Source organism: Zootoca vivipara, chromosome 2 (genome assembly GCF_963506605.1).
Source record: "Zootoca vivipara chromosome 2, rZooViv1.1, whole genome shotgun sequence".
Classification (NCBI taxonomy): Eukaryota; Metazoa; Chordata; class Lepidosauria; order Squamata; family Lacertidae; genus Zootoca; species Zootoca vivipara.
Window position 1 is genome coordinate 36,647,435 of NC_083277.1, and position 24,140 is coordinate 36,671,574.

The 24,140-nt window shown below is 43.2% G+C and overlaps 1 protein-coding gene across 2 annotated transcripts; it reads left to right on the forward strand.

Annotated features, from left to right (window-relative positions):
- The first annotated feature begins 1,612 nt into the window (after positions 1 to 1,612).
- LOC118080783 (cullin-associated NEDD8-dissociated protein 1) lies at positions 1,613 to 23,878 on the forward strand. Of its 2 annotated transcripts, XM_035106557.2 has the most exons (16): positions 1,613 to 1,917; positions 3,740 to 3,843; positions 6,744 to 6,887; positions 7,362 to 7,516; positions 8,160 to 8,283; positions 8,637 to 8,893; positions 9,657 to 9,762; positions 10,736 to 10,884; positions 11,628 to 11,920; positions 13,580 to 13,721; positions 14,377 to 15,882; positions 17,775 to 17,870; positions 19,641 to 19,810; positions 20,685 to 20,849; positions 21,385 to 21,492; positions 22,765 to 23,878. In XM_035106557.2, the coding sequence occupies exons 2-16, from the start codon at positions 3,818 to 3,820 to the stop codon at positions 22,990 to 22,992; spliced, it is 3,669 nt and encodes a 1,222-aa protein (XP_034962448.2). In that variant the 5' UTR covers positions 1,613 to 1,917; positions 3,740 to 3,817; the 3' UTR covers positions 22,993 to 23,878. The 2 variants fall into 2 exon arrangements, with proteins under 2 accessions (XP_034962448.2, XP_034962447.2); XM_035106556.2 differs by lacking the exon at positions 3,740 to 3,843.
- The last annotated feature ends 262 nt before the right edge of the window (positions 23,879 to 24,140 follow it).

The following is a 24,140-nucleotide window of genomic DNA, read 5'->3' on the forward strand; positions in this document are numbered from 1 at the left end:
ATTCCAACAAAATACTAAACTTATACTGATCAGTTTTGTGTACTGTAAGCTGTATCGTATGCGGAAAGTTGAGCCCACAAATCAGCAAACAAGTAGCAGTAACTTAATGTTCATTTCAAAGAGTAGAGTGGTTTATTTGTTTGCAATCATTAAATATTTTCAGTTTGTAACCTGCAATGAGAACGTTTTGAAAGCGCTGGAAAAGCATGTTCTCTGGGCAGGGGTTTGTACAGTACAGTGGTACCTCGGGTTACAGATGCTTCAGGTCACAGACTCCGCTAACCCAGAAATAGTACCTCGGGTTAAGAGCTTTGCTTGAGGATGAGAACAGAAATCGCACAACGGCGGCATGGCAGCAGCGGGAGGCCCCATTAGCTAAAGTGGTACCTTACATTAAGAACAGTTTCAGGTTAAGAACGGACCTCCGGAATGATTTAAGTTCTTAACCCAAGGTACCACTGTATCTGACACCAGGTAAGTAGATTCTAGATACAAGTTAAATCAGTCACAGAGCTAGTGTAAGTTGCCACTAGAAAATCGGTTTGTGGCTATCGGTCCTACATGCACTTACTTGTGAGTAAGTCCCATTGCACTCGGAGAGACTTACTTCTGAGTACCGGTATACACACACACAGGATTGTGCTAAGGTACTTCCTCTGCCATGGATGGATTATATGGCCTTGGGAAATTCACCGTTCCTAATCTGTACAATAGAAATAAAAATGGCTTACCAAGAAAGGTTATGGGTGAGGGCAAGAGGACCCAGCAATACTTTCCCATTGAAATCCCTGTTGACAACCTGGTCCTATGCAGAGTTCTGCTACAAAAGCCAGTTTGTTTCAGTAGGTTTAGCTATGCCAAATTTTTCAGGGGATTGGTTCGTAAGTAATTTATAAGTAAACCGCTTCCATAGGAACATAGGAAGCTGCCATACGCCGAGTCAGGCCATTAGTTCATCTGGATTAATATTGTTGACACTGCCTGGCAGCGACTCTTCAGGGTTTCAGGTAGGAAACATATCCTGGAGATGCCAAGGACTGAACTTGGGACCTCTTGCATACCAAAGCAGATGCTCTACCATGAAGCTACAACCCTTCTCCTTTTCTATACTATTTCACTTAAAGAATTTTAGATTTATTCCTTCAGAGATCTCAGCTTGCATGTAGGATTTTAAAAAATAATAATAATATTGCATATTATTTCTTCTTCAATTTAGAAAGCGCTGTGCAGACAATGAGTAGTTGTGCCTGTTCTTCCATTTGGGGGAAGGGTTGATTAATTTCTAGAGAGAAGTTGATATTCAAGACAAGCCCACCCCTATGCCATCTATTAATTTCAGCTGACCCCACCACGCACCCAGCTCGGAGCGGGTGATGTATCGCTGGTGCCTCTTTCATTGCAAGAAGATGCAGGATGTTAGCAAACACCTGCAGTCTCACTGCAGCAATATAGCAGAGCATCCTTCTGGAATGGGGTGAAAAGACGCGCAGCAGCTGCTGCCTTCTCTTCCCCCCTCTCCTGTAACTTGAGAGGCTGCGGATATCTGCCAGTAGGTGGCGCCCTTGGCCCAGCCGTAGCCCCGACTATAGGCTATATATATCCTATGATAACAGTGAAGGGGCTCAGCTTTTCCAGCGACTTCTAACCAGGGGAGGGGGTAGGAGAGAGAGGAAAAACACTACCCCCGTCTCACGGTGTCCCTCCTGTCGCCATATTCTCCATGCAGATCTACAGCAGAAGGAACCCCTTCTTAGGGCAGCAAGAAACTTCAACTCCTTCCTGAACACCTAAATAATATTTTAAAACAGGCTAAACAGGAGAGATCGTCTTCCAAGGCCAGCTGTCCAAGATGACTAACATATCCTATCACATCTCCAACCTTTTGGAGAAGATGACATCCACCGACAAAGATTTTAGGTAGGACCCGAGCTTTGGTAGCGTTTAGTGCATATAATATTACGCGTGGGTGCATGTTGTAAAGTCATGTTTTGAGGTTTGGTATGTTGTGGGCTTTTTGGATTGCACACACGTGTGTGTGTGTGTGTGTGTTTGCTTGCAAACCTTTTAGAGGGAGGGGGTTGTGGAAGAGGGGGAGTTTTTTTAAAAAAATACCGATGCCTGAAAAAGAACATCCTTATAAAGGGGATGATGTGAACCAAGGAGGCTCACTGGCTGTAGTCAGTGCAATATCGCCCCTCCCCCCTATACTACGGGGCCTGTAGTGTGTGCTGTATTAGACAGGACTAATAAGACGGATATGAAACGTACTGCAGGCTTCCAGGGTTGGGAAGGAGACTATTACCGTCCTAAAATTTCTCACTCAGTCTTGGGTAGCTGCTGTTATGATAACCTTTTATGTTCCCCCTCCGAGACCGAGGTAGAGATGCACTGCTGCTAGAAATCTGCAGTGGGCCATGGTGGGAGTGGGTGGGGAATCTTCCTAATCAGCTGTTACCATTTGGGAGACGATTGGTCGCCTTCAATGCATTTTTTAAGAGAAACAAATCTGATCTCGCAGAGCTGGGGATTAATAGCCAACTACGGTAAGCACCTAGTGTTTGGGGGGAAAGCAAACTGAAGTTCAGTTGTAACTGGAAGAAGATGCATTCAAGTCTTGCAACCAGCAGCTGAAAACGGGGCTGTAGGTTACGGCTGCATAGAATGTATATTTGAAGGAATCGCTATATGACTAAGTAAGAGGAGTGGGTGGGAAACCAGCCACCAACGGTGTAAAAGAGGATATGTAGCTCTGCCCTCCAGAGTATGGTGCTACCATAATAGAGTTGAACATTCCCGAGAGGGAAGGAATGAAGGAGATCCCTTTGATTTCCATGGAATGTATGGCCTAAATTGGTCTAAATCCAAGCACTAGGATTCTGGTTTATCCTGCTGGAGGGCAAGACTGCTCCAAGATGACTTACCTGTACTTGAAGGATGCAACAAAATACGTTGTATGTTCAAAATTGTGAGGAGGAATCAGGGTATCTACCATGTGCTAGATGTGCCAATGGTATTGGGCTGGTATGGTGTCTTATCAGCTTCTAATACCAGTGTGATTTATACTTGACAACTCATGAATAGAATTCGATTCTATTTCGGGGGATGATATTGAAGTATGTTTACATTTCAGTGTGGTGATGTCCTGGTGAATAAACATAATAGTTTATACAGTAAACTTATTATTTTACTGTGTGTATAATATGTGTTAGAAATAAAGTGTTCCTGTAAACACTTACATAGGAGTAAGCCCTATTGAATCCACCGGGGCTGCCTTCTGAGGCAGCAAGCCTCCATTTGCACTGTGAATTTATTAAAGGCCCTGAACCAGTTTTATTCATTTTTCACAGTGTCTCAATTATATATCTGAGTTGTGTATTTTGAAAGCTTACTATTTTAACCTTATTTCTGGTGGTTACTTACAACTGAGAGAGCAACTCTTTTGGGATTCCAGTTTTAAGCAGAAGTCCTTTTTTAAAAAAAGTCTTCAGAAGCAATACTGTAGTTATTACATATTTTAGATAAAACCTTAATGGGATAATTAACTCCAAACAAGTTTTTTTTAAGGTTCTTATATTCTGATCTTAAATAAGATATATTCTGAACAAAGCACAACTGATTTCATTGGAACTTGCTTCCGAGTAGGTGTGTCTAGGTGGCAGCTTTAAGGCATAAACTTGTGAGGTTCTGTGATTAGTCCATGTGTGATGAGGATGAAGAGTAATGACTTCTACTCTGATAGAACATCCCACTCTGAGGCGTTAGGAGCAGGCCAAAGGCATCACATTGGCACAGCAGTGAGTGTTGGGTGATCTCATCAATGCCACGTGGAGTCACTATACTCAGGTGAGGTGTGGGCCTGGATATACGGTACCTATAAGGTTTGCAGCAAACACAAAAAACAGGTACAGTATATTGATGCTGACCTACAGCACAATCCTATCTAGGTCTATTCAGAAGTAAGTCCTATTGAATTCAGTGGAACGTACTCCCTGGTAAGAGTATATAAGATTTCAGCCTTATATACCTAATTTTTGAAGATCCTACGGTACCTGTGAGGCTTGCAGCTAACACAGTGGATAATATCGCGGTTGGTGACTAGTTTCATAATGGTGGTGGTGAGGCAGCTGCAGGACTAATGTAGGAGCAATAGGCCCAATGCATTCATGTTTCCACATACTGCACACTTCTTTGGCTCTGTCTGCCCTTTCCAGGAAGTATGCGTGGGAAGAGCTCCTCTTTTTTCCTCTTCTCTTTCCCCACTTCCCTGTTCATGTTTTTTGCAACAGCAGCAAAGGGGGAAAGAGCTAGGTAGGAGAGGTTGATTGGGGCTTTTCATATACATTTCAAATAACTCTAGGTTCATAAGGAAGCCTTTCATTTCCACCTCTTCTCCCCAAAGTGGATTTAGACAATGCTACTTTTCTAGAAAAAGAGGTGCTGGAAATGAGCTCCAGTGAGCTCTGGCTGGAAAGAAAGAGCCCTGGATATCGATATGGAAGAGTGTAAAAAAAACCACGGAGCCTAGGGCTTGCCAATCAGAAGGTCGGCAGTTCGAATCCCTGCGACGGGGTGAGCTCCCATTGCTTGGTCCCTGCTCCTGCCAACCTAGCAGTTCGAAAGAACGTCAAAGTGCAAGTAGATAAATAGGTACCACTCCGGCGGGAAGGTAAACGGCGCTTCTGTGTGCTGCTCTGGTTCGCCAGGAGCGGCTTTGTCATGCTGGCCACATGATCTGGAAGCTGTACGCCGGCTCCCTCGGCCAATAACGCGAGATGTGCGCCGCAACCCCAGAGTCGGTCACGACTGGACCTAATGGTCAGGAGCCCCTTTACCTTTACCTTTAAAAATGCAGAGAAGGCAATAGAGAGAAGTTTAGGCAGCATAGTTTATGGTACAGAACAGCTGTGAGGAATTCACAAGCCAGGCTTGGCCTATGAATACTAGCATGGTGATAACGCCTTACCTGTAGCAACACAGGTTCCTAGTGAACACCTTGTGGGTGCCATTGAAATGGTCAGCTCTTTGGTGTGCCTGGGTCTGCTCCCTGTACGCTACTTGTTCATTTTTATATATAGAGTGTTTGCAAATCATGCCTTTCTGTGAATTTTCACCCTCTCCTCACATATGTAGAAAATCCTGTCCCAATTCTCAAGGCTGATCCCTCATTGAAAGCTTTGAAGTCTTTCACATCTGATTTTGCCAAATATTAACAGCTTCCTCTGCCCTGTCCAATGATGTGCTAATGATTCTCAAGCAAAGATAAATGGTACATTAAGAATGGCTCTTTAGGGCTGGAGATTATGCAGCATTGGGAGCTGCACTTTGTACATGATCCCGGAGAAATTATGTTTTGCAATAGGTATTAGTATCTCTAGGGAAGTGCCAGTATTAAACACAGAGGTGTGGACCAAGTTTTGTTTATGTGTAGCACTGCCTCTTCCAGCACCAGTTGATAAAGTGCTGGCTTTGTGTCTGGCATGTTGTTGTTTAGTCGTTTAGTCGTGTCCGACTCTTCGTGACCCCATGGACCATAGCACGCCAGGCACTCCTGTCTTGCACTGCCTCCCGCAGTTTGGTCAAACTCATGTTCGTAGCTTCAAGAACACTGTCCAACCATCTTGTCCTCTGACGTCCCCTTCTCCTAGTGCCCTCAATCTTTCCCAACATCAGGGTCTTTTCCAAGGATTCTTCTCTTCTCATGATGTGGCCAAAGTATTGGAGCCTCAGCTTCACGATCTGTCCTTCCAGGGAGCACTCAGGGCTGATTTCCTTAAGAATGGATAGGTTTGATCTTCTTGCAGTCCATGGGACTCTCAAGAGTCTCCTCCAGCACCACAATTCAAAAGCATCAATTCTTCGGCGATCAGCCTTCTTTATGGTCCAGCTCTCACTTCCATACATCACTACTGGGAAAACCATAGCTTTAACTATACAGACCTTTGTCGGCGGGAAATCTTTGAATGTCATGTTAGCCCCCAGTCTAACCAGCGTAGGAACCAGATTTGGCACTGTGGCTCAAGGAAGAACAAACTTAACAGAAATCCTTTTAACTATTTATTAATAAGAACAGTTAATAAGAACAGTGTCTGGCATAGCACTTTGGTATAAGCTAGCACCCGTAGCGTTCTGTTAATGAAGGAGAATACTTAGCATTCTCAAATTGTAAACCGTGCACTTGAGAATAGATGGGAAGATAAATATCGCTATTTCAGCTAGTGAAGACTTTCAGAGCTGCTTCACACTTTTGTGCAACAGATGGAGTATGCCATTGTCCCATTGGTGTTTTGCTGCTGTAAATACTTAAATCATGCACATCTCTCCAGTCATACAGTATGTTCAGAATTAAGTGTGTGGTTGTGTTGGGAAGATTGAGTTGTTGTTTTTTTTAATGGTTTAAGCTAGGTAAGTAAATCCTTTGCTTCCATATTATCTTTAGTTAAGGGGATTCTGTATATTGATTTAACTTGTAGGCAAGCTATGGATTAGTTACTGCTGGTAAAGAATAATAATATAATAATAATTTATTATTTATACCCCGCCCATCTGGCCGGGTTCGCCCAGCCACTCTGGGCGGCTTCCAACAAAACACTAAAATACAGAAATACAGTAATACAGTAAAGGTTTGTTCTTCCTTGCACTCCAGCTCTATGGATTTTAATCTTCCATTCTGCAGTTGACCCTTTTAAAATGGAGCTGCTTCCACCAATCAATACAACCTATTGCTGATGTGTGTGTGTCCCCAGGTTTATGGCTACCAATGACCTGATGATGGAACTGCAGAAAGATTCCATAAAGCTAGACGAAGACAGTGAGAAAAAAGTTGTGAAAATGCTTCTAAAATTACTCGAAGACAAAAATGGGGAGGTGCAAAACCTGGCCGTCAAATGGTAAGACCCCTCTACATCAGCTACAGCAGTACTTTGGGTTTTTAACATAAAACTGCTAAGTAATCCAAAGGAGGCTCGGACAGGTTTTGCATAGGCTATGCCGTCTTCTATTTTGCTTTTCACCATGTATGAAAACTTGCTATTTCACACAATGTGTTTGTGGCTTTGCCTGCTGATCCTGTCCACAGACACAACCCTTGAGGGGATTATGGATGACCCTACAGCATATGTGTGTGCATATTTGCTTGCACAGAAAACTGTATTTTATTTTATTTTTTGCTTGACTTGCCATCTCCCGGTGTTGCCTTGTGAAAGATGCCCCTTGTTCCTATGTTTGCTCCCAGGAGTATTTCCTTTCTAGCTGTCATCTTCCAAGCCTTGTCTGCAAAAGATTTCTATTGGGAACAACTTTATTTCATGTGTTATACCTCTTATCTCTTTCTTCCTTGCCACCCCCTCACCCTGGCATTGCAGTTTGGGCCCTTTGGTGAGCAAAGTGAAAGAATATCAGGTGGAAACAATTGTTGATACGCTGTGTACAAACATGTTATCGGATAAGGAACAGCTCCGGGACATCTCCAGTATTGGGCTGAAGACAGTCATTTCTGAGTTGCCTCCTCCATCTACAGGTAAAACGCACAAAACCAAAACCTGAACTCTCCTATTTGAAGTTTTGTAAAATTCCTTTTCCAAATGCTAGAAGCTATTAAATAGAAATGCATTTATGTCCTGAGTGGAAAGGGTTTGTTTTACTTTTAAAGCTAGAAATGAAATGGTTGAAAATTACACTGGGACTTAATGCAAATCACGCCACTCTGACTAAAAATTGTCGTAGTTGAAGGGAGATAATCTTCATTTGAAGCATGGCCGGATATATTTCCTTGTTCTTTTTCAAACCCCTTAATTCCCCTCTTTTGTTGACCATTCCGGGTCGCCCAACCACTGCCACAGTGTCGTTTCTCCTGGCAAATCAAGAGGAGCAGATGACTGCAAAAGTTGCCAGGTTTCTAGCTGGGGCAATCAGAATAAGGTCCACTATTTGACTGCCTGGCGTGCTGGTCCATGGGGTCACGAAGAGTCGGGCACAAATAAATGACTAAACAACAACAAATTTGACTCCTGATTCAGGAACCTAAACTGTGTTTTATAGAATCGACTTTTTATTTTGTTCCGTGTATATCACTTTTTTGTTGTTGCTATGGCCGATGGCTGACGCAAATAAAGTTTCATTCATCCACCCCTTAATTCTGGTTTTCTCCCCCACCCTAATAGGTTCCACTATGACAGCCAACGTATGCAAAAAAATCACAGCCCAGCTTACTGGAGCCATTGGAAAGCAAGAAGATGTCTCTGTGCAGCTTGAAGCTCTTGACATCTTGTCAGATATTTTGAGCAGGTATAAAGAAAATGTTTCAAACAGTTGTGTAGTAGGTTGTATCTGCAGCAGCCTTCTAGAGATGAAGAGCACAGAAGCATTATTGTGCTTTACAAAGTGTGTTATTTCTCTGGCACCAAGCGAATGACACATTAGAGACAAATCAGTTCAGGCAGTATTCATAACTCGGTTTTAATGAACTTGTTCTTAAAAACTGTGTTGATAGGAAAATATGTGAATTCTGTTCCTCATTTTGTTGTAGAAAGATGTAGAGAAGTGCTAGCAAGTTGTTCCTTCGTGGTGTTTATGTGGCCGCTATTTGGCGAGGAATTATGCTGACATGAGTCTCTTGTGTCTCTTGCCCATGGCTGCAGGTTAGGGGGGACTCTGTATTCCTTCCATTCCTCAATCCTGAACTGCCTCCTTCCTCAGCTGATGAGTCCCAGGTTGGCCGTGCGCAAAAGGGCCATCATTGCCCTTGGCCACTTGGTTTTGACTTGCAATGGGAACATCTTTGCAGAGCTTATGGAGCACCTCTTAGCAGAGCTGAAGAGAAACAACTCCACATCTACCACCAGAACATATATCCAGTGTATTGCTGGAATCAGCAGGCAGGCTGGGCACCGCATAGGTAAGTCTTGTTTTGTGAAGGCTTTGCCACTTGGGACTGCTGTTATCCAAGTGGATTTCTTTGCCTATATTTTCCCCCAAGCACTTGGTTTCATTTCCCTAGTGAGGTGGGATTTTTTACCTGGCCCTATCTTGAACTCCTGAGTCAATATCTTTGTGATCTAGTTGTACTACCATAACATCTTTTCCTGCTGTAGCAGCCTGGAGTATGTTACGGTGTAAGCAGGAGCCAAAGGCAGTCTTTATTGCTTGGGTAAGCGAAGAACCTTTTATAGGATCAATGGGGCTGGAAGAAGCCCAGGTATATGAGAGCCCAGCTTTCTGGCCTAAGATTCTAACAGGCCACTAGCAAAGAATAGGAGTGAAGAAAGTGTCAAAGATATATACAGAACAGAGCAATTCAGGTGGCTCCAACAAATGAGCCCATCTACAGGTAGTTGGGAAAATGCTCCATATGGATAATTGTAAGCAATAAATAAATAAATAAATAAATAGAGGGTGAAGGGGAGATTCTCACTGCGGCTGCTACTATTTTCTTGGATTTATATGGTCCCAGATCTATTGATTTCTAACATGCAAACGACCATTGTACTGCTGTGTCACTGGATATGGGCTCCCTTTCATGTTGTAGAGATAGTTATGCATTATGTCTGAAAAACAGATGATATTTCAGATTTTACTTCCAGCACTATCAGGAGCCCCCTGATTACTCACTAGGCCTAGGAAAATTATGTTTAATGGTTCACTCCTTTGCTGTCTTCTAGGAGACTATCTGGAAAAGATGATCCCCTTAATTGTTCAGTACTGCAACGTTGAGGATGATGAGCTGAGGGAATATTGTTTCCAGGCCTTTGAGTCTTTCGTGAGAAGGTTTGTGTATGTTTATCATGGTCTGGTTTTCTGTGACATGCAAAGTTCAGCATGCAATGTTGCTTTGTGTATTTTTTGGGGGGGGTGGGGTGGGGGTTGTGAAGGGTCTGCTTTCCAATGAGCTGCTATCCAGAAATCTGTGCTGTCTGATCTGATTTTATTCTGGTTAAGGGAAATGTGTCTCAGGAGCCCTCCAGTGATGTTTTCTAGATGGTAGGCCGGCCCCCTTGCATACCTGTGTAATGACTTCCTTATGTGACATAACCACACCTGCTGGAAAGGGACCTACAATTGAATGGAGACCTATCAAGCGGGACACATCTGGTGGATCTGGAAATTTTGCAGTGAAGAGTCGCAGTTCTAAAATAATTGAAACTTCAGTTATGTTTCTGCAACTGAAATCCACAATAGTTTGTTTTCAGGGAAGATTATAACTTCCTTTTCCTCATTGTTCTAAAGGTTAAATAAAATGAAGAAGAGGGCTTATGTCATTTAAAAAAGACAGGAATAGAGTGAGATTGAATCGGGCATTATGAAAAGAGATCTTGTGCTTTGTATAACTGTTAATCAAGGGAAATTTTGACACACCGAACCTCTCCTGTGATCCTGCCTAGAGTGGTCCAGTTGCGGAATCGTATCTGGTCCAGATAATGATTTTATGCAAATATCAGTTTCCAAATTGATTTCAGTAGAACCCCGATTGCATGCATATTCCTTTGTGCGTGTGAATCTGGCCTTTTTGTTTAAATGAATAGGCAGTGCTTCAAGAGGGTCATGTGTGCATTTGAGACCTCATAATTGCAATCAATCACAATTGATTAAGAAGTATGGTGAAGTTTTTGAAACTGATGTATGGTGTTTCAAGCCTTGGGGGTGGCAGAGACTGGTATTAATTGGTTGTATGGAGAACACTATTTATTGAATTAGGTATTTTATTCCATTTTCATTTGAGCTTTTCTTGCTGCTTTCAAAGGTGTCCAAAAGAAATTGGCCCTCACCTTCCTAGTGTGACAGGATTGTGTCTCAAATATATCACTTATGACCCAAACTACAACTATGACAACGAGGAGGAGGATGAAGAAGAAATGATGGAAACTGAAAATGGGGAGGATGAGGAACAAGGTACGGCATGCTTAGAAATCTGATGGTGGTATATTCAGAGAAGCCTGGGCTGCCCCCTCAGTATCCTGAACAGTCCTTTCAACCCTCTCTGTCTCTTTCCTGAGCCATCCAGCCCAGAGGCTACCATCTTTCCATGGTCAGCAGAACATGAAAACAGCGTGTTCATCGCTTTTGAAGTAACTGTTAATTAACTCTCCAAAAACATGTCCAAGTTGAATTTTGGAGCATCTGCAAGATGGGTTTAAATGGATCAACTGAACTGAATTATTTTCATTTTTAAGCAGGAGAGGCAGTTGAGGCCTGGCTTAGCTATAATCAATGGCCACTTGGCTCCTGTTTCTCAGAAAAGTCCTCCAGTGCCTACTTTCCCCTGCAGTTGTTTGAATGAGAGAGGGATAGATAGCAAGCTTCTTTCCATTGTGTTGACTGAGACTGGCTATTTCTCAACTCTCTGTTCCTCCGTAGCAGGATCCACTGAGAGGCCAGTCTACCCAGCAGCTAGCAGAAGGAAAGAGAGTGATTCCCCTTCTCTTGTTCTTGTAATTCTAACTGGACGGAAAACTATCAAAATCCTATTGTACTGCAGTGTTACGGAAAGATTTGAAGCAATGATTTATTGTCCCGTTGTCTGTCTTGGGTTTCTTTGAAAAAGAGAAATGGGATGTAGACCTGTTACACCCTAAAGTAATCAAGCCCTACTTTCCCACTTTTCTAATGCTTGGTTTTCCACTTTTCCTCCTTAGAAAGTGATGATGAGTACAGTGATGATGACGACATTAGCTGGAAAGTTCGCAGGTCTGCGGCGAAGTGCCTTGAGGCTATTGTCAGCACCAGGCATGACCTCCTGCAGGATTTCTACAAAACACTCTCGCCGGCTTTAATAAGCAGGTTCAAGGAAAGGGAGGAGAATGTTAAAGCAGACATCTTCTGTGCTTATATATCTTTGTTGAAGCAAACGCTGCCCATTCAGAGTTGGTTGCATGCTTCAGATGAGGCAGGCAAGGAGGATATACCTCTCACCATGCTCCAGAACCAGGTGAGTTGATGGAGCAGGGAGCCAGGGGTCTGAAGAGATGACCCTGCCTCGCACAGAGATGGGGAACTTGTGACCCTCCAGATTTTGCTGAACTACTCCCATCATTTCTGACCATTGACCATGCTGGCTGGGACTGATGGGAGCTGGAAGGCCAAAGATTCCTTATCCCTGGCTTAACAAGGTGGTTTCAAAACAATGAACTTACATTAGACTCACTGGCTTGGTTCAAATGGAGCTCTGTTGCCCTTAAGATAACTGATGAGGAACAAGCTTGCTCTGATATGATGATCTGGTTCCATAAGTAGATAGGCAGCAGCAACAGGAAAATGCAGCCTGCTACAGGTGAAACTCGGAAAATTAGAATATCGTCGAAAAGTGTATTTATTTCAGTAATGCAACATTATTATTATTATTATTTTACAAATGCTTTCTTTTGGAAATTCCACAGTAATAAAAAAAATACTGTAGTTACAATAATACAGCAATAAACAAAAATAAACATCGCTATTACATTTCATTAATTACATTCCATTTATAATTGACCCGCCTAACGGCAAATAATTACAACTACAACAAATAAAGGCTTGACATATCTTGCTTTACATGTCATGCATCTATCTCATTCTCATATATTGGTTTCACCTTTTAAGGTGCGTGCTAAAATAAATACACTTTTCGACAATATTTTAATTTTCCGAGTTTCACCTATATTTTGTGGATGAGCTCCTCCTATCTGCAGACACCTTGGAGGAAAGTTTTTAAAATGGCTCCTGGGTCAGGTGTGACCCAGGGGTGGAGAGCAGGAAGAGAGTCAGTGGCGGTTTCGCCACTCCTCTCCTCTCCTGAATTGTGGTATGTGGGAGGTGGGCTCTGCCCCCTGCCTCCCTCCAGGGTGCGCCCCATGCGCCCACCCCAGGCGGTGTGGGCATATGCTCTGCCACTTGAAAGGTAATATGCAGCATGATTAATGGTGTGCCAAAACACTCATGTAATTGGGTCTTCGGTCAGCTTATGAAAATGTGGTGTGCTGTGAAAATGAAATAAGAAAATAACCCACTGCATTGTTTACAAAACAATATGATTTCTCTAGCAGCTGTAGCAAAGCAGCTACTATTCTGAAGTGAGCAAAATGTTAGCTGCCATTTAAAAGTTGTGTTTCACTTTCTGAATTCATATCTCAGCTTGATAGCAATGGGGTCTGTGGCTATTGAGTGCCTGCAGAGATAGGGCATGCACTGATTTGAAATATACAGTACTTGATTTGAATGATCCTACTTTGTGGATCTTGGGCGAATGTTCTGGTGGATCTGAAGTTTTAAAAATGGCTCCTGTCTAAAAGTTTGGACACACAGTACACTTGTTGTTTAAAAAAGATACCTTTGGGATAATAGTTCATGTGAAAAACTTTTTATCTGAAAAGAATTGGATCCCCTATATGTTTGCTTCCTGCCCCGCTCTGAGAAGCTCACCCATGTCCACCTAGATGAATATTATGAAGAAACAATCCACGACTAACCTTTCCTGCATAACAGAAACCATTTGCAAATTAGCTCCCCTTCCCATTCCATACTAAAAGATTAATGCCCAGTCTTAGACTTGGATCACTTGCTTCTTTAGCTTCGTGTTGGGTTACTAATGAGTTTCTTTCTAACCTTACAGGTTCCAAACATCGTCAAGGCCTTGCACAAGCAGCTCAAAGAGAAGAGTGTCAAGTCAAGACAGGGGTGCTTCACTCTCCTGACAGAACTGGCTAATGGTCTTCCTGGTTGCCTTGCAGATCACATACCTGCACTAGTACCTGGTAAAACTTGTCAGGAGGGAGGGGACCTAGCAGGGCAAAAGGTTTTCAGTATAGAATATTTTTCATTCTCAAATGTGATGCACCTAAACCATATGACAGTGGCTTCTTTTACGTACATAGCTAACCTTCTGCTCCTTCAGAACAAGTCGGTGGGTATTTTGCCATTGGCTTTGCAGAAGCCAAGAGTTGGTACCATCTACTCCTTTAAAAACCCATTTGAACTTCATGGGTTGGGGGCAAATTGCCTTTCTTACCTAAAATTCTCATACAAAGTGGAGGCACGCATCACTTCAAGCCAGAGTGTTTGCTCAGAGCTGTCACTGGCATAGACGTGATAGGTGACCAGCTCTGAGGAGAGCTTGTTCCAGCACACCTTTGCTTTAGATAGAATTGGAGTGTGGAGAGAGAGAAGAGTTACCTGCCCTCTGAGGAGCTATATAGTAGGGGAATGACTTCTGTAAGCTATTATAAGGCACCCAAAGGGATTTGTACAGGAAACAAATTGTGCGGAAGGTGCAAATTATTAAAGAATGCAAATTTATCTGTGACTAAATCCCCACCCTGCCCATTCTCTTTTGTATGAGTTTAATTCTGTCTGAAGCTAACTTTGTATTCTAAAAATAGAACCAAGCTGACTAATACTTTCTCCGAACAGGCATTGTCTTCTCCCTGACTGATAAATCCAGCTCCTCCAACATGAAGATTGATACGCTGTCTTTCCTTCACGTCGTCCTTTGCAACCACTCCCGGGATGTGTTCCACCCACATGTGAAGGCCCTGTTGCCCCCCGTTGTGATTTGCATAGGGGATCCCTTTTACAAGATAACTTCAGAAGCTCTGCTGGTTACACAGCAGCTGGTGAAAATCATCCGGCCCCTGGATGTGCCTTGTACGTTTGATGCCAAGCCCTATGTGAGGGAGCTCTTCTCTGCTACTCTGAAGAGGCTGAAAGCTGCTGACATTGACCAGGAGGTGAAAGAACGGGCCATCTCTTGCATGGGGCAGATTGTTTGCAACCTTGGAGATTACCTAAGCAGTGATCTCCAGCCAACCTTGAAGATTTTCCTGGAGAGGCTGAAAAACGAAATAACCCGACTTACCACAGTCAAAGCGCTAACTTTAATTGCTAGCTCCCCACTCAGAATAGACCTGAGGCCCGTTCTTGCAGAAGGATTCCCCATTTTGGCTTCCTTCTTGCGAAAGAATCAGCGTGCCTTGAAACTGAGTACCTTGGCGGCTCTCGACATCTTGATCAAGAACTACAGCGACAGCCTCAAGCCGGCCATGATTGAATGTGTTCTAGTAGAGCTCCCTGATTTAATCAGTGAGAACGATATGCACGTTTCTCAGGTGGCTATCGTGTTCCTTACAACCTTAGCTAAGGTTTATCCCTCGTCCCTGTCCAAGATCAGTGGCACAGTTCTCTCGGGACTCTTTCAGCTTGTTTACTCGCCACTGATGCAAGGCGGGGCCCTGAAAGCCATTGTGGACTTCTTCCAAGCGTTGGTTGTAACTAAGACAGTCCACATGAGTTATGCGGAACTGATGAAGCAGCTGACTCTCCCTATATACACTTCGAGCCCTGGCGGGGCATCTGCAAATTTACATAAGCAGGCCTTTCACTCTGTTGCCAAGTGCGTGGCGGCCCTTTCTTCCGTGTGCCCCAAAGAAGCGCCCGGGGTGGTCAACCAGTTCATTCAGGATGTGAAGAATCCCAAGTCCAGCGCTGCTGTCAAAATGTTGGCTTTCCTTTCACTGGCCGAAATAGGACGCACCACGAACCTCAGCGCTCAGAAGGAGCTCAAAGCCGTGATATTGGATGCGTTCGCTTCGCCCAGCGAAGAGGTGAAATCGGCAGCTTCCTACGCTCTGGGAAACATCAGTGCGGGCAGCCTTAAAGAGTACCTTCCCTTCATGCTCAAAGAGATTGGAGGCCAGCCTAAACGGCAGTACTTGCTGCTCCACTCCTTGAAGGAAGTCATCAGCTCCTCTCCGGGAGAGAGCCTGAAACCCTACGTGGAGGACATCTGGGCCCTGCTCTTCAAGCACTGCGAATGCACTGAGGAAGGGACCCGCAACGTAGTCGCCGAGTGCCTGGGGAAACTGACGGTGGTGAATCCTTCTCAGCTGCTGCCCAGGTTGAAAAAGCAGCTGACATCAGGTAACGGCGAGGCCAAGCCCAACTGTAGCAGTATTGAGATGCTGTTGGCACTAAGCCCCCTCTATACCTTTCATGACTCCTGTCATTGAGCCAGTGCTGTGGAAGCAAGGGCAGCCCACTCATGAAGCCACCACCTCAGGTGGTAGAAGCCCCCAAGGTGGGGTCCCCATGGGCAGGCCTTAAAGCTGGAACTAGTGGCAGGGACTCCCTCTCCAGTAGATAAGAGTGATTTTGGTTGGTGTTATTTTATTTAGAGGGATTTATAGATGGCTTAATCAAAGAGCTCTCTGTGCATAAAAACTCAGCTAAAACTCATGAAACTTATTAAAAACTATGCATTTGCATTCATTCTTATAATAGTGGATGGCTGCTAGGTGTTGCAGTAAATTATAATAATTTGTTGGTTGGCTCTTCTGTATATTGATGTGTGTGTAGCTTCGGAGGAGAAAAGGCAAGAGAGAGATTCCAGCTAGGAGAACAAAATGGGAACAAAAAAGGGTGGGGGGGACTATCCTGGGATTTAGATGACTTTATTTAAGAGGGGGGGGAAACTAAGGCTTTTATTTAAAAGGGCAAACACTCGTTCTCTTCTACATTTGTACGTTCCTAATGAAAACATATTCTGTAGAGTATTAACAAAGTAGGTTTTCTTCAGATGTCTTAACATTTGCCTAACAGAGGGGTGTCAAATATAACGGGGAGTTCTGGATTAACCATTAGGCCAAGTCACCTTAAAAATCATCTGTAATCCCCCCCCCCCAAAGTATGTTTATCAGTGCGCTGCCTTGCTATTTTGTGATACATTATAGAAATACGTCTATACAGTGGTACCTCGGTTTACAAACAGTCCTGCTAATGAGCTATTCAGTTTACGAACTCTGCAAAACCGGAAGTAGCGTTCTGGTTTGCGAACTTTACCTCAGTCTACGAACGGAAGCCGAACGGTGGAAGGGCACCGGCGGCGGGAGGCCTCATTAGGGAAAGCGTGCCTTGGTTTAAGAACGGATTTGGTTTTAAGAACAGACTTCAGGAACGGATTAAGTTCGTAAACTGAGGTACCACTGTATATAAAATAAGCATGCTGTGGAAGAGGGCTCCAATTTCATTTGGGCTTGCTATTGACAGAATCGTCTGAGTGCAGCTCTGTGGATGACTATCTTTATATAATGGGGGAGCAATGGCTATATTCCCCATTTCAAGGGGCTTCATCTGGGAGGGAATTTTCTGCATTGCAGAAAATGGGTGTAGGCTCTTATCTCTGTGACTAATGCAGAGACAGAAATTAAGGAGTCATCACAGAGGTGTGGGCTTCCAGAATGCAATTAAACGGAGGTTTTCTTTTCTTTAAACCAGTGTTGATGTTGGGGAATAAAGCACTGGGAAGGTTTTTTAAATCCCATTTTAGACAATACAGTATTACTTTGCCAGGCTAAATGTTCCTGGTAAAATTCTGCTCATACTATTAAGCATTTTTGTTTGTCACTTTATACTACCTTCATCTGACAGTGTGCAGCTGCTGCTAGCCTGCATAAAATTTTTATTTCATTAGACCATTAGATGACCACCCTGCTTAAACTGCAGCTGTCTGCCAAGTGGCTTAAGCAGGGAGATGAATGTAAAGTTATAGTTTTAGTCCTCCAGCTGGTAACATCACTTGAGTACCAAAAAAGAGTACCAAAAAAGGTATGTCATGCACACTTAATATTACCGTTTGCTGGCTTAGTTTGTGTGTGTGTGTGTGTGTGTGTGTGTCTGTCTGTCTGTCTGTCTGTCTGTCTGTCTGTCTGTGTCTTTTGCAGTGGCAGAATTTGAATAGCAGTCTTAATAAAATGTTGTTATCTGATCTCTATGCTCCTTTCTTAGGACAATTCTTTCCTCTGTTTTGATTGCAGGTTCACCATATGCTCGAAGCACAGTTGTAACTGCAATCAAATTCACCATTTCAGATCATCCACAGCCCATCGATCCCCTTCTTAAAGGATGCATAGGTAAATATTTGTTTCATACAGAAACCTCCCTGGGCGATCAGAATACCAGGCAGTGTTTTGTTACGATTAACAAATACACAGTGGCTGTGCAAGAGGTTTGCTTCAACTGCCTGCAATTCCCATTTACTCAAAAATAAAGAATCTAGGGGTGGAGTTCTTTAATCACAATCAGTGGAACTGCAAGGCTGAATTCATGCTTTAGAAGGCCCCCTCAATATATTAGCCATTATGCTTTAGCGCAGAGAAAGGCATACTGGGATTGAGTTTACTCCTGGTTCCTCCTCCCTGGTTTAATGGGGGACTTGAAGAGCACTGATTACATTGCGGATATTACACACATGGTGCCAGAGCACAACTCAAAACAACCCTGATGATAGGAGTGCCCCCCCCGGTCCTTTGGTGCTGGTTATGTCGGCTCGAAGGACCACCAAGGGACCCAGGTGGCGCTGTGGGTTAAACCACTGAGCCTAGGGCTTGCTGATCAGAAGGTTGGCGGTTCGAATCCCTGTGACGGGGTGAGCTCCTGCCAACCTAGCAGTTTGAAAGCGCGTCAAAATGCAAGTAGATAAATAGGAACCGCTACAGCGGGAAGGTAAACGGCGTTTCCATGTGCTGCTCTGGTTTGCCAGAAGCGGCTTTGTCATGCTGGCCACATGACCTGGAAGCTATACGCCGGGGCTCCCTCGGCTAATAATGCGAGATGAGCGCGCAACCCCAGAGTCGGTCATGACTGGACCTAATGGTCAGGGGTCCCTTTACCTTTACCTTTATGTCATGGAGATGCTCCTTGTGCAGGAACTTGTTTGTTTCTATACATGGCTTGGTTATTTCTACAGTAATCTATTATTGATTAAGGGTGGGTGAATTTAGTTGTTTTTGGAGCCACCTCATAGGTGGAGAATTAAGAGAAATTTTTAAAAATCATGGATGGAAACAAAGGTTCTACAAGACGACTTTTTGCTCATACAACAGGACCTTGGCTTTCTCTGCACAGCCCTCTGCTCTGGGGAATCCCTTAACTCCTTTATATCAGACTTTTGAGGGCTTACGAGAAGACAAAGGCAAAGTCCTGTGGTCTGAGTGGAAGCCAGTTCCAGCCATGCACAGATCTTGCTTTGGACAAAACTTCTCATCTGCAGTTCAGTTTATGTGGAGGCTGCTAATTTCAATACTGAATTATCAGGTTTGTCAAAAAGAAATTGCTTGCTGCTATATATTCTGACATTTCTAATACATTTGAGTTCCATTTCCAGTTTTAATTTTCAGAGAATGAAGGAAAAAGGGAATGGTGTTAATAACAGGTGCAGCTAGTCTAGTCACTGCAGGCTTGCTCAACCTTGTGCCCTCCCAATGTTTTTGGATTAGCCGCATGCTGGCTAGGGCTAATGAAGTTGTAGTCCAAAACATCTGGAGGGCCATCAGGGTCAGGAGTATAGAAAAGAGGGTTTAAGGTGGCTTGTTTCTACAGTGCCAACACCTTGTTTTCACAGTTTCTGTAGGTGTGACTCAGTTGATGGGGTGAGTGTGACTCTTTTATGGAGTGAGACTGTTATTTCATAGTGACGTCCCCATGCTGATGAAAGGAACATGCTGGATCTTGTGAGAATATTTTCTTCCACATCTGCGACAAGGTGACCAATTGCTGTTTCCCAGCCAGTTTTGAAACTATTACCTTTTTGACAAATATTGTGAGTCTTGAAATACGTGTTAAGTTAGCAGAGTACTACTGCTTTTAAAGTAAAAGCTGCTTTTTGTACTATTACTATGCAGGTGACTTCTTAAAAACACTTCAGGATCCCGACTTGAATGTTCGACGTGTTGCTTTAGCTATGTTTAATTCTGCTGCTCACAACAAACCTACTCTGATCAGAGACCAGCTCAGTACAGTACTGCCCCACCTGTATAATGAAACCAAGATTAGACGGGAACTGATACGGGAGGTATGGATCCATGTAGAAAATATTATCCATTTCAGTTTCATATTGTGATCTGGCTTTTTCCTGTAAAGTGTGTGGATTTATCTGGTTTATCTCCATAGTTCTGTTTGCCTAAAGTCTGCATATATTGCATAAACAGAATGCATAGACTGACATTTGGTTTAGCAATTTCACTGTAAAAAAAAAAAGAGAGGAAAATGTGGTTTGGCTTCTAGTTTCATGGGCCCTATGGCATTTTAATGCCCTTTATGAGTAGCATGAAGTAGCATGTTTTTCTGACAACTGAAGCTGACAAACCCCAGCTTACACACACATTAAAAATGCTTTGCTGATAATGTCTTTGCTTTAATGTCAAAAGTAATTACCAACATAAATAGGCAATAATCAGGATAAGGATAAATGGGCTTTTAAATTTTGTATAGCAGGGGAGTGCAGACATTTGTGATTATTACTGGTTGGGTAGAAAAGTCTAATAGCACATGTAAACTTTAGCAGAAGTTAGTTCTGTTCACTTCATCACATATAATTTTTGGCATCCCTTCTAATGATTTCTAAAATTCAAGAAATTATGTTCTCTCCATGTGGCACAACTTGTTTTAAGCTTTTCACTGCAATCCTATGCACTTAAGTTTCAGTGTTAAACTGAACTTCCTTCCTGGTGTTTTTAGGATTGTTGCCTCAGGGCAACTATGTGGAATAGTTCACTGTTCAGGGTAGAGACTGTGTCTATTCTGGGGAATATTTGAGACAGCAGCGGATATAGAAAAGAGGATTTAAATGTTGTTGATGCTGGTGTCATGCAGATATTGCCTACTGGAAAGCTCTTCTCTCTTTGAATGACCAGATATAATAGCATTTCCCCTTTTTCTTCTTTTAGGTAGAAATGGGGCCATTCAAACACACGGTAGATGATGGCCTTGATGTAAGGAAAGCTGCTTTCGAGTGCATGTACACACTTTTGGAAAGCTGCCTTGACAGACTAGACATTTACGAGTACTTGAATCACGTGGAGGATGGCTTGAAAGATCATTATGACATCAGGGTAACTACTTCCTTTTCATTAGCAGCACAGCTTATTTCATGTTACTACTTCGCTAAGGGCTGTTTGGAGGTTACTCACCTCCCCACGCCATATAGAGAACAAGGCTGTTTTCTTCCTCCCTGTGCACAAGTGAATGCCTAAAACCTGGGTGTTGTTTGAACATGAGCCCTTTTAGTGGTTTTGAAACCCAGATCATCAATGTTTGGACATCACTTCTACATAGGAAGGGGAGAGTAGGGTGGAAGTGTTGCCAGCCTGCAACTCACTGCCATTCTTGCGGAGTTTTTAGGAGTAGGGAAACAGCCGAACAATGGAGTTTTGTCATTTGCTTCCCTGGTTTATCATAGAAAAATCCATCATTTTAAAATACAATGGGAACTTTGGTGCAGTGATGCATTTGAGGCTGATGATGGTTCCTTGAACCTGTTGTGTGAAAGTGATTGTAAGTTACTGGAAATTGTAGCAGTGAAACTCTTCAGGGGGAAATAGTTCATGCAACCTTTTCAATTTTCTCCCCCATATATATTTTTTTTAGATGCTGACTTTCATTATGCTGGCTCGCCTTTCAACACTCTGTCCTAATGCAGTCCTACAAAGATTAGAACGGCTTGTTGAACCCCTGCGAGCAACTTGCTCTACAAAGGTAATATACTAGGAAAGCTCAAATATTTCATTTCCTTGAGCAGTTTGCTTCCAGGTCTGTTTGATCCCCTGCCTTCCATTCTCAGGCTAGACAGGATACCTACCTTTCATTGCTGTAAGCCAGGGATAGCTAACCTTTGGCCCTCCAGAGGTTGCTGGAATACAATTCCTGTATTCCCTGACCTCTAGATCTGCTGGCTGGGACTGATGGGAGTTGGGAGTCCCAACATCTGGAGAGCAACCCTGTAAGCCAGTTATGTGTGCTGTGGCACCCTGGGGTGCCTTGAATGATCTGGATGCCCTGGGCAACACTGGCCTCTGTCCCTCTTTCCTTCCCTCCCTCAGATGCCCTCACACATCTCTACCTCCCCAAGGCTTGCTTGCACAGATGTTTGTTGCAGTTGTTTTTGTTTAGTCGTGTCTGACTCTTCGCGACCCCATGGACCAGAGCACGCCAGGCACTTCTGTCTTGCACTGCCTCCTGCAGTTCGGTCAGACTCATGTTCGTAGCTTTGAGAACACTGTCCAACCATCTCGTAGTCTGTCGTCCCCTTCTCCTTGTGCCCATCTTTCCCAACATCAGGGTCTTTTCCAGGGAGTCTTCTCTTCTCATGAGGTGGCCCAAAGTATTGGAGCCTCAGCTTCAGGATCTGTCCTTCCAGTGAGCACTCAGGCTGATTTCCTTCAGAATGGATAGGTTTGATCTTCTTGCAGTCCATGGAACTCTCAAGAGTCTCCTCCAGCACCATAATGCAAAAGCATCAATGTTGCAGTAGCCCTGGCTATTAGCTCCGCAGGCAAATGGTGCCTCTGGGAGGAACCTCTTTGGAGCAGGGGGCGGGGGGAATTCAGAGAACAGGGGAGACTCTGAGACCAGTGGTGACAGTAGCAGCTGCCCAGAAGACACCCAAGGAGAGGTTAGAGGCTGAGTGAACACTCCACAAGGAGGGAAAGGATGAGCGGCTGCCAACTCTGCAAGCAAATGGTGATGTAATTGGGCTCCTGAGTCCCACAGTGGTGCCGTAGAAAGAATGCAGTTGGCCAAGGGAGCTGTGGACTCAAAAAGGTTGAAAATCTCTGCTATATAAGCCATTGTAAGATCTGTTTGTTTTATTCAGTGCTGCTGTTCCTCTCACACAAAGACTTCTGCTTGCTCAATGCAATTTCTGCAGTTACAGGATTGCCAGTCAGTTTGATTTTTATTAACGTATTTTTGTTCTGCCTGAAGGTCATTTTTAAAACGTCTTATTTTTCTTAAATATATTTTTCTTAGGTAAAAGCTGGCTCTGTGAAACAGGAATTTGAGAAGCAAGATGAACTGAAACGCTCAGCAATGAGGGCAGTAGCTGCCTTATTGACCATCCCTGATGTAGATAAAAGCCCTGTGATGGCAGAATTTTATTCTCAGATCAGAGCAAATCCTGAAATGTCTTCACTTTTTGAAAGCATTCAAAAGGATTCTACTTCATTGTCTGCTGCAGAATTAATGGACTTGAGCTAGAACTCCCAATCTTCTCCTCCTCCTTACACTCCACTATGCTGAGGGTGGACAATCATATTCTATAGCTGATTTTAGATGCAGATGTCATTTTAAAAATGGCAACTTTCTATTTAAACAGGCATGATTTTAGAAACATAAAAGTGACAGTAAGGCCTGTTGATCAATAGGATAACACCACTTTTAAGGTCACTTATTCTTTAGCTCAAATACACAATCATGATTTTTTGCCAAAAGTTGTGCATAGACTATATTTGCAATCACTGATGTGGTGACACTATCATGCAATTTTATAAAACAGTGATAAATGAAGTTATGCTATGCTCAAGCCATTAGTCAATGGCTACAAATATCTCATAACTGCCTCAATTAGTGAATTTTATCTCTGCTAATTTTACACTGACTTGAGTGACTTTCATAGTAGCAGGTGAACTGAAGTGCTAAACTATGAAAGTAACCCAACTGTCTTCCATGATGGAATGCCTTATGCTTAATATTCGTCTGTTACCACATACCTCTTAAATGCAGCAGCTGGGTATTTACTATCCCCCCCCCATGAAAGCTTGATACCAAAGCATTTTAAAATACAAAAAGTTAGCATGTCACTCCCAAGAACCATTGATCTCTCTGGTATGAAGTATTTAATAATGAAATGGCACCATCTGGTTAAAAATGCTAACATCAACATACTGCTATTTAAATCTGACAGTACAGCAGAGAAAATGTTAATTTCTTGCAACCGTGGATTATTAAGCTTCACATAGGATTTTCCCCCCATTTGAGTCAGTCTGTGAATCACTAAAGTGCTCTATTTATAAAACAGGGTGTCACCTTTTTTGTTCTACATGAAACACATCTGATGAAAATAAAGATCATAAATGTATCAGCAGTATTGATTCAGTTGCATCTTTCTTTTCTTGCAAGTTGATCTTTTTAAGGAGAGAGAACTTTCTGGTTGAAGTTAGTTGCTCCAAAAATACTGCTTGTTACTATGCAGATATGGAAGTTCCAAGGTACCCAATATTCTACCCATCCAGCAACGACTAAGCTTGTGTTCTCTACTTGGATAAAACAGAATGTAGGGTTGTACAAGATTTGAGGTTATATTCTAAATTTTAAGCAGCATCTGCTTTCTTCAAGTGAGGAAGCAG

Bases quoted from the DNA above. Each gene is read 5' to 3' on its own strand.
- LOC118080783 (XM_035106556.2), top strand. From the start codon at position 1,850: ATGACTAACATATCCTATCACATCTCCAACCTTTTGGAGAAGATGACA. The intron at 8,284-8,636 runs GTATAAAGAAAA...CCATGGCTGCAG, and splicing joins TTGTCAGATATTTTGAGCAG to GTTAGGGGGGACTCTGTATT. The intron at 17,871-19,640 runs GTAAATATTTGT...ATTACTATGCAG, and splicing joins CCTTCTTAAAGGATGCATAG to GTGACTTCTTAAAAACACTT.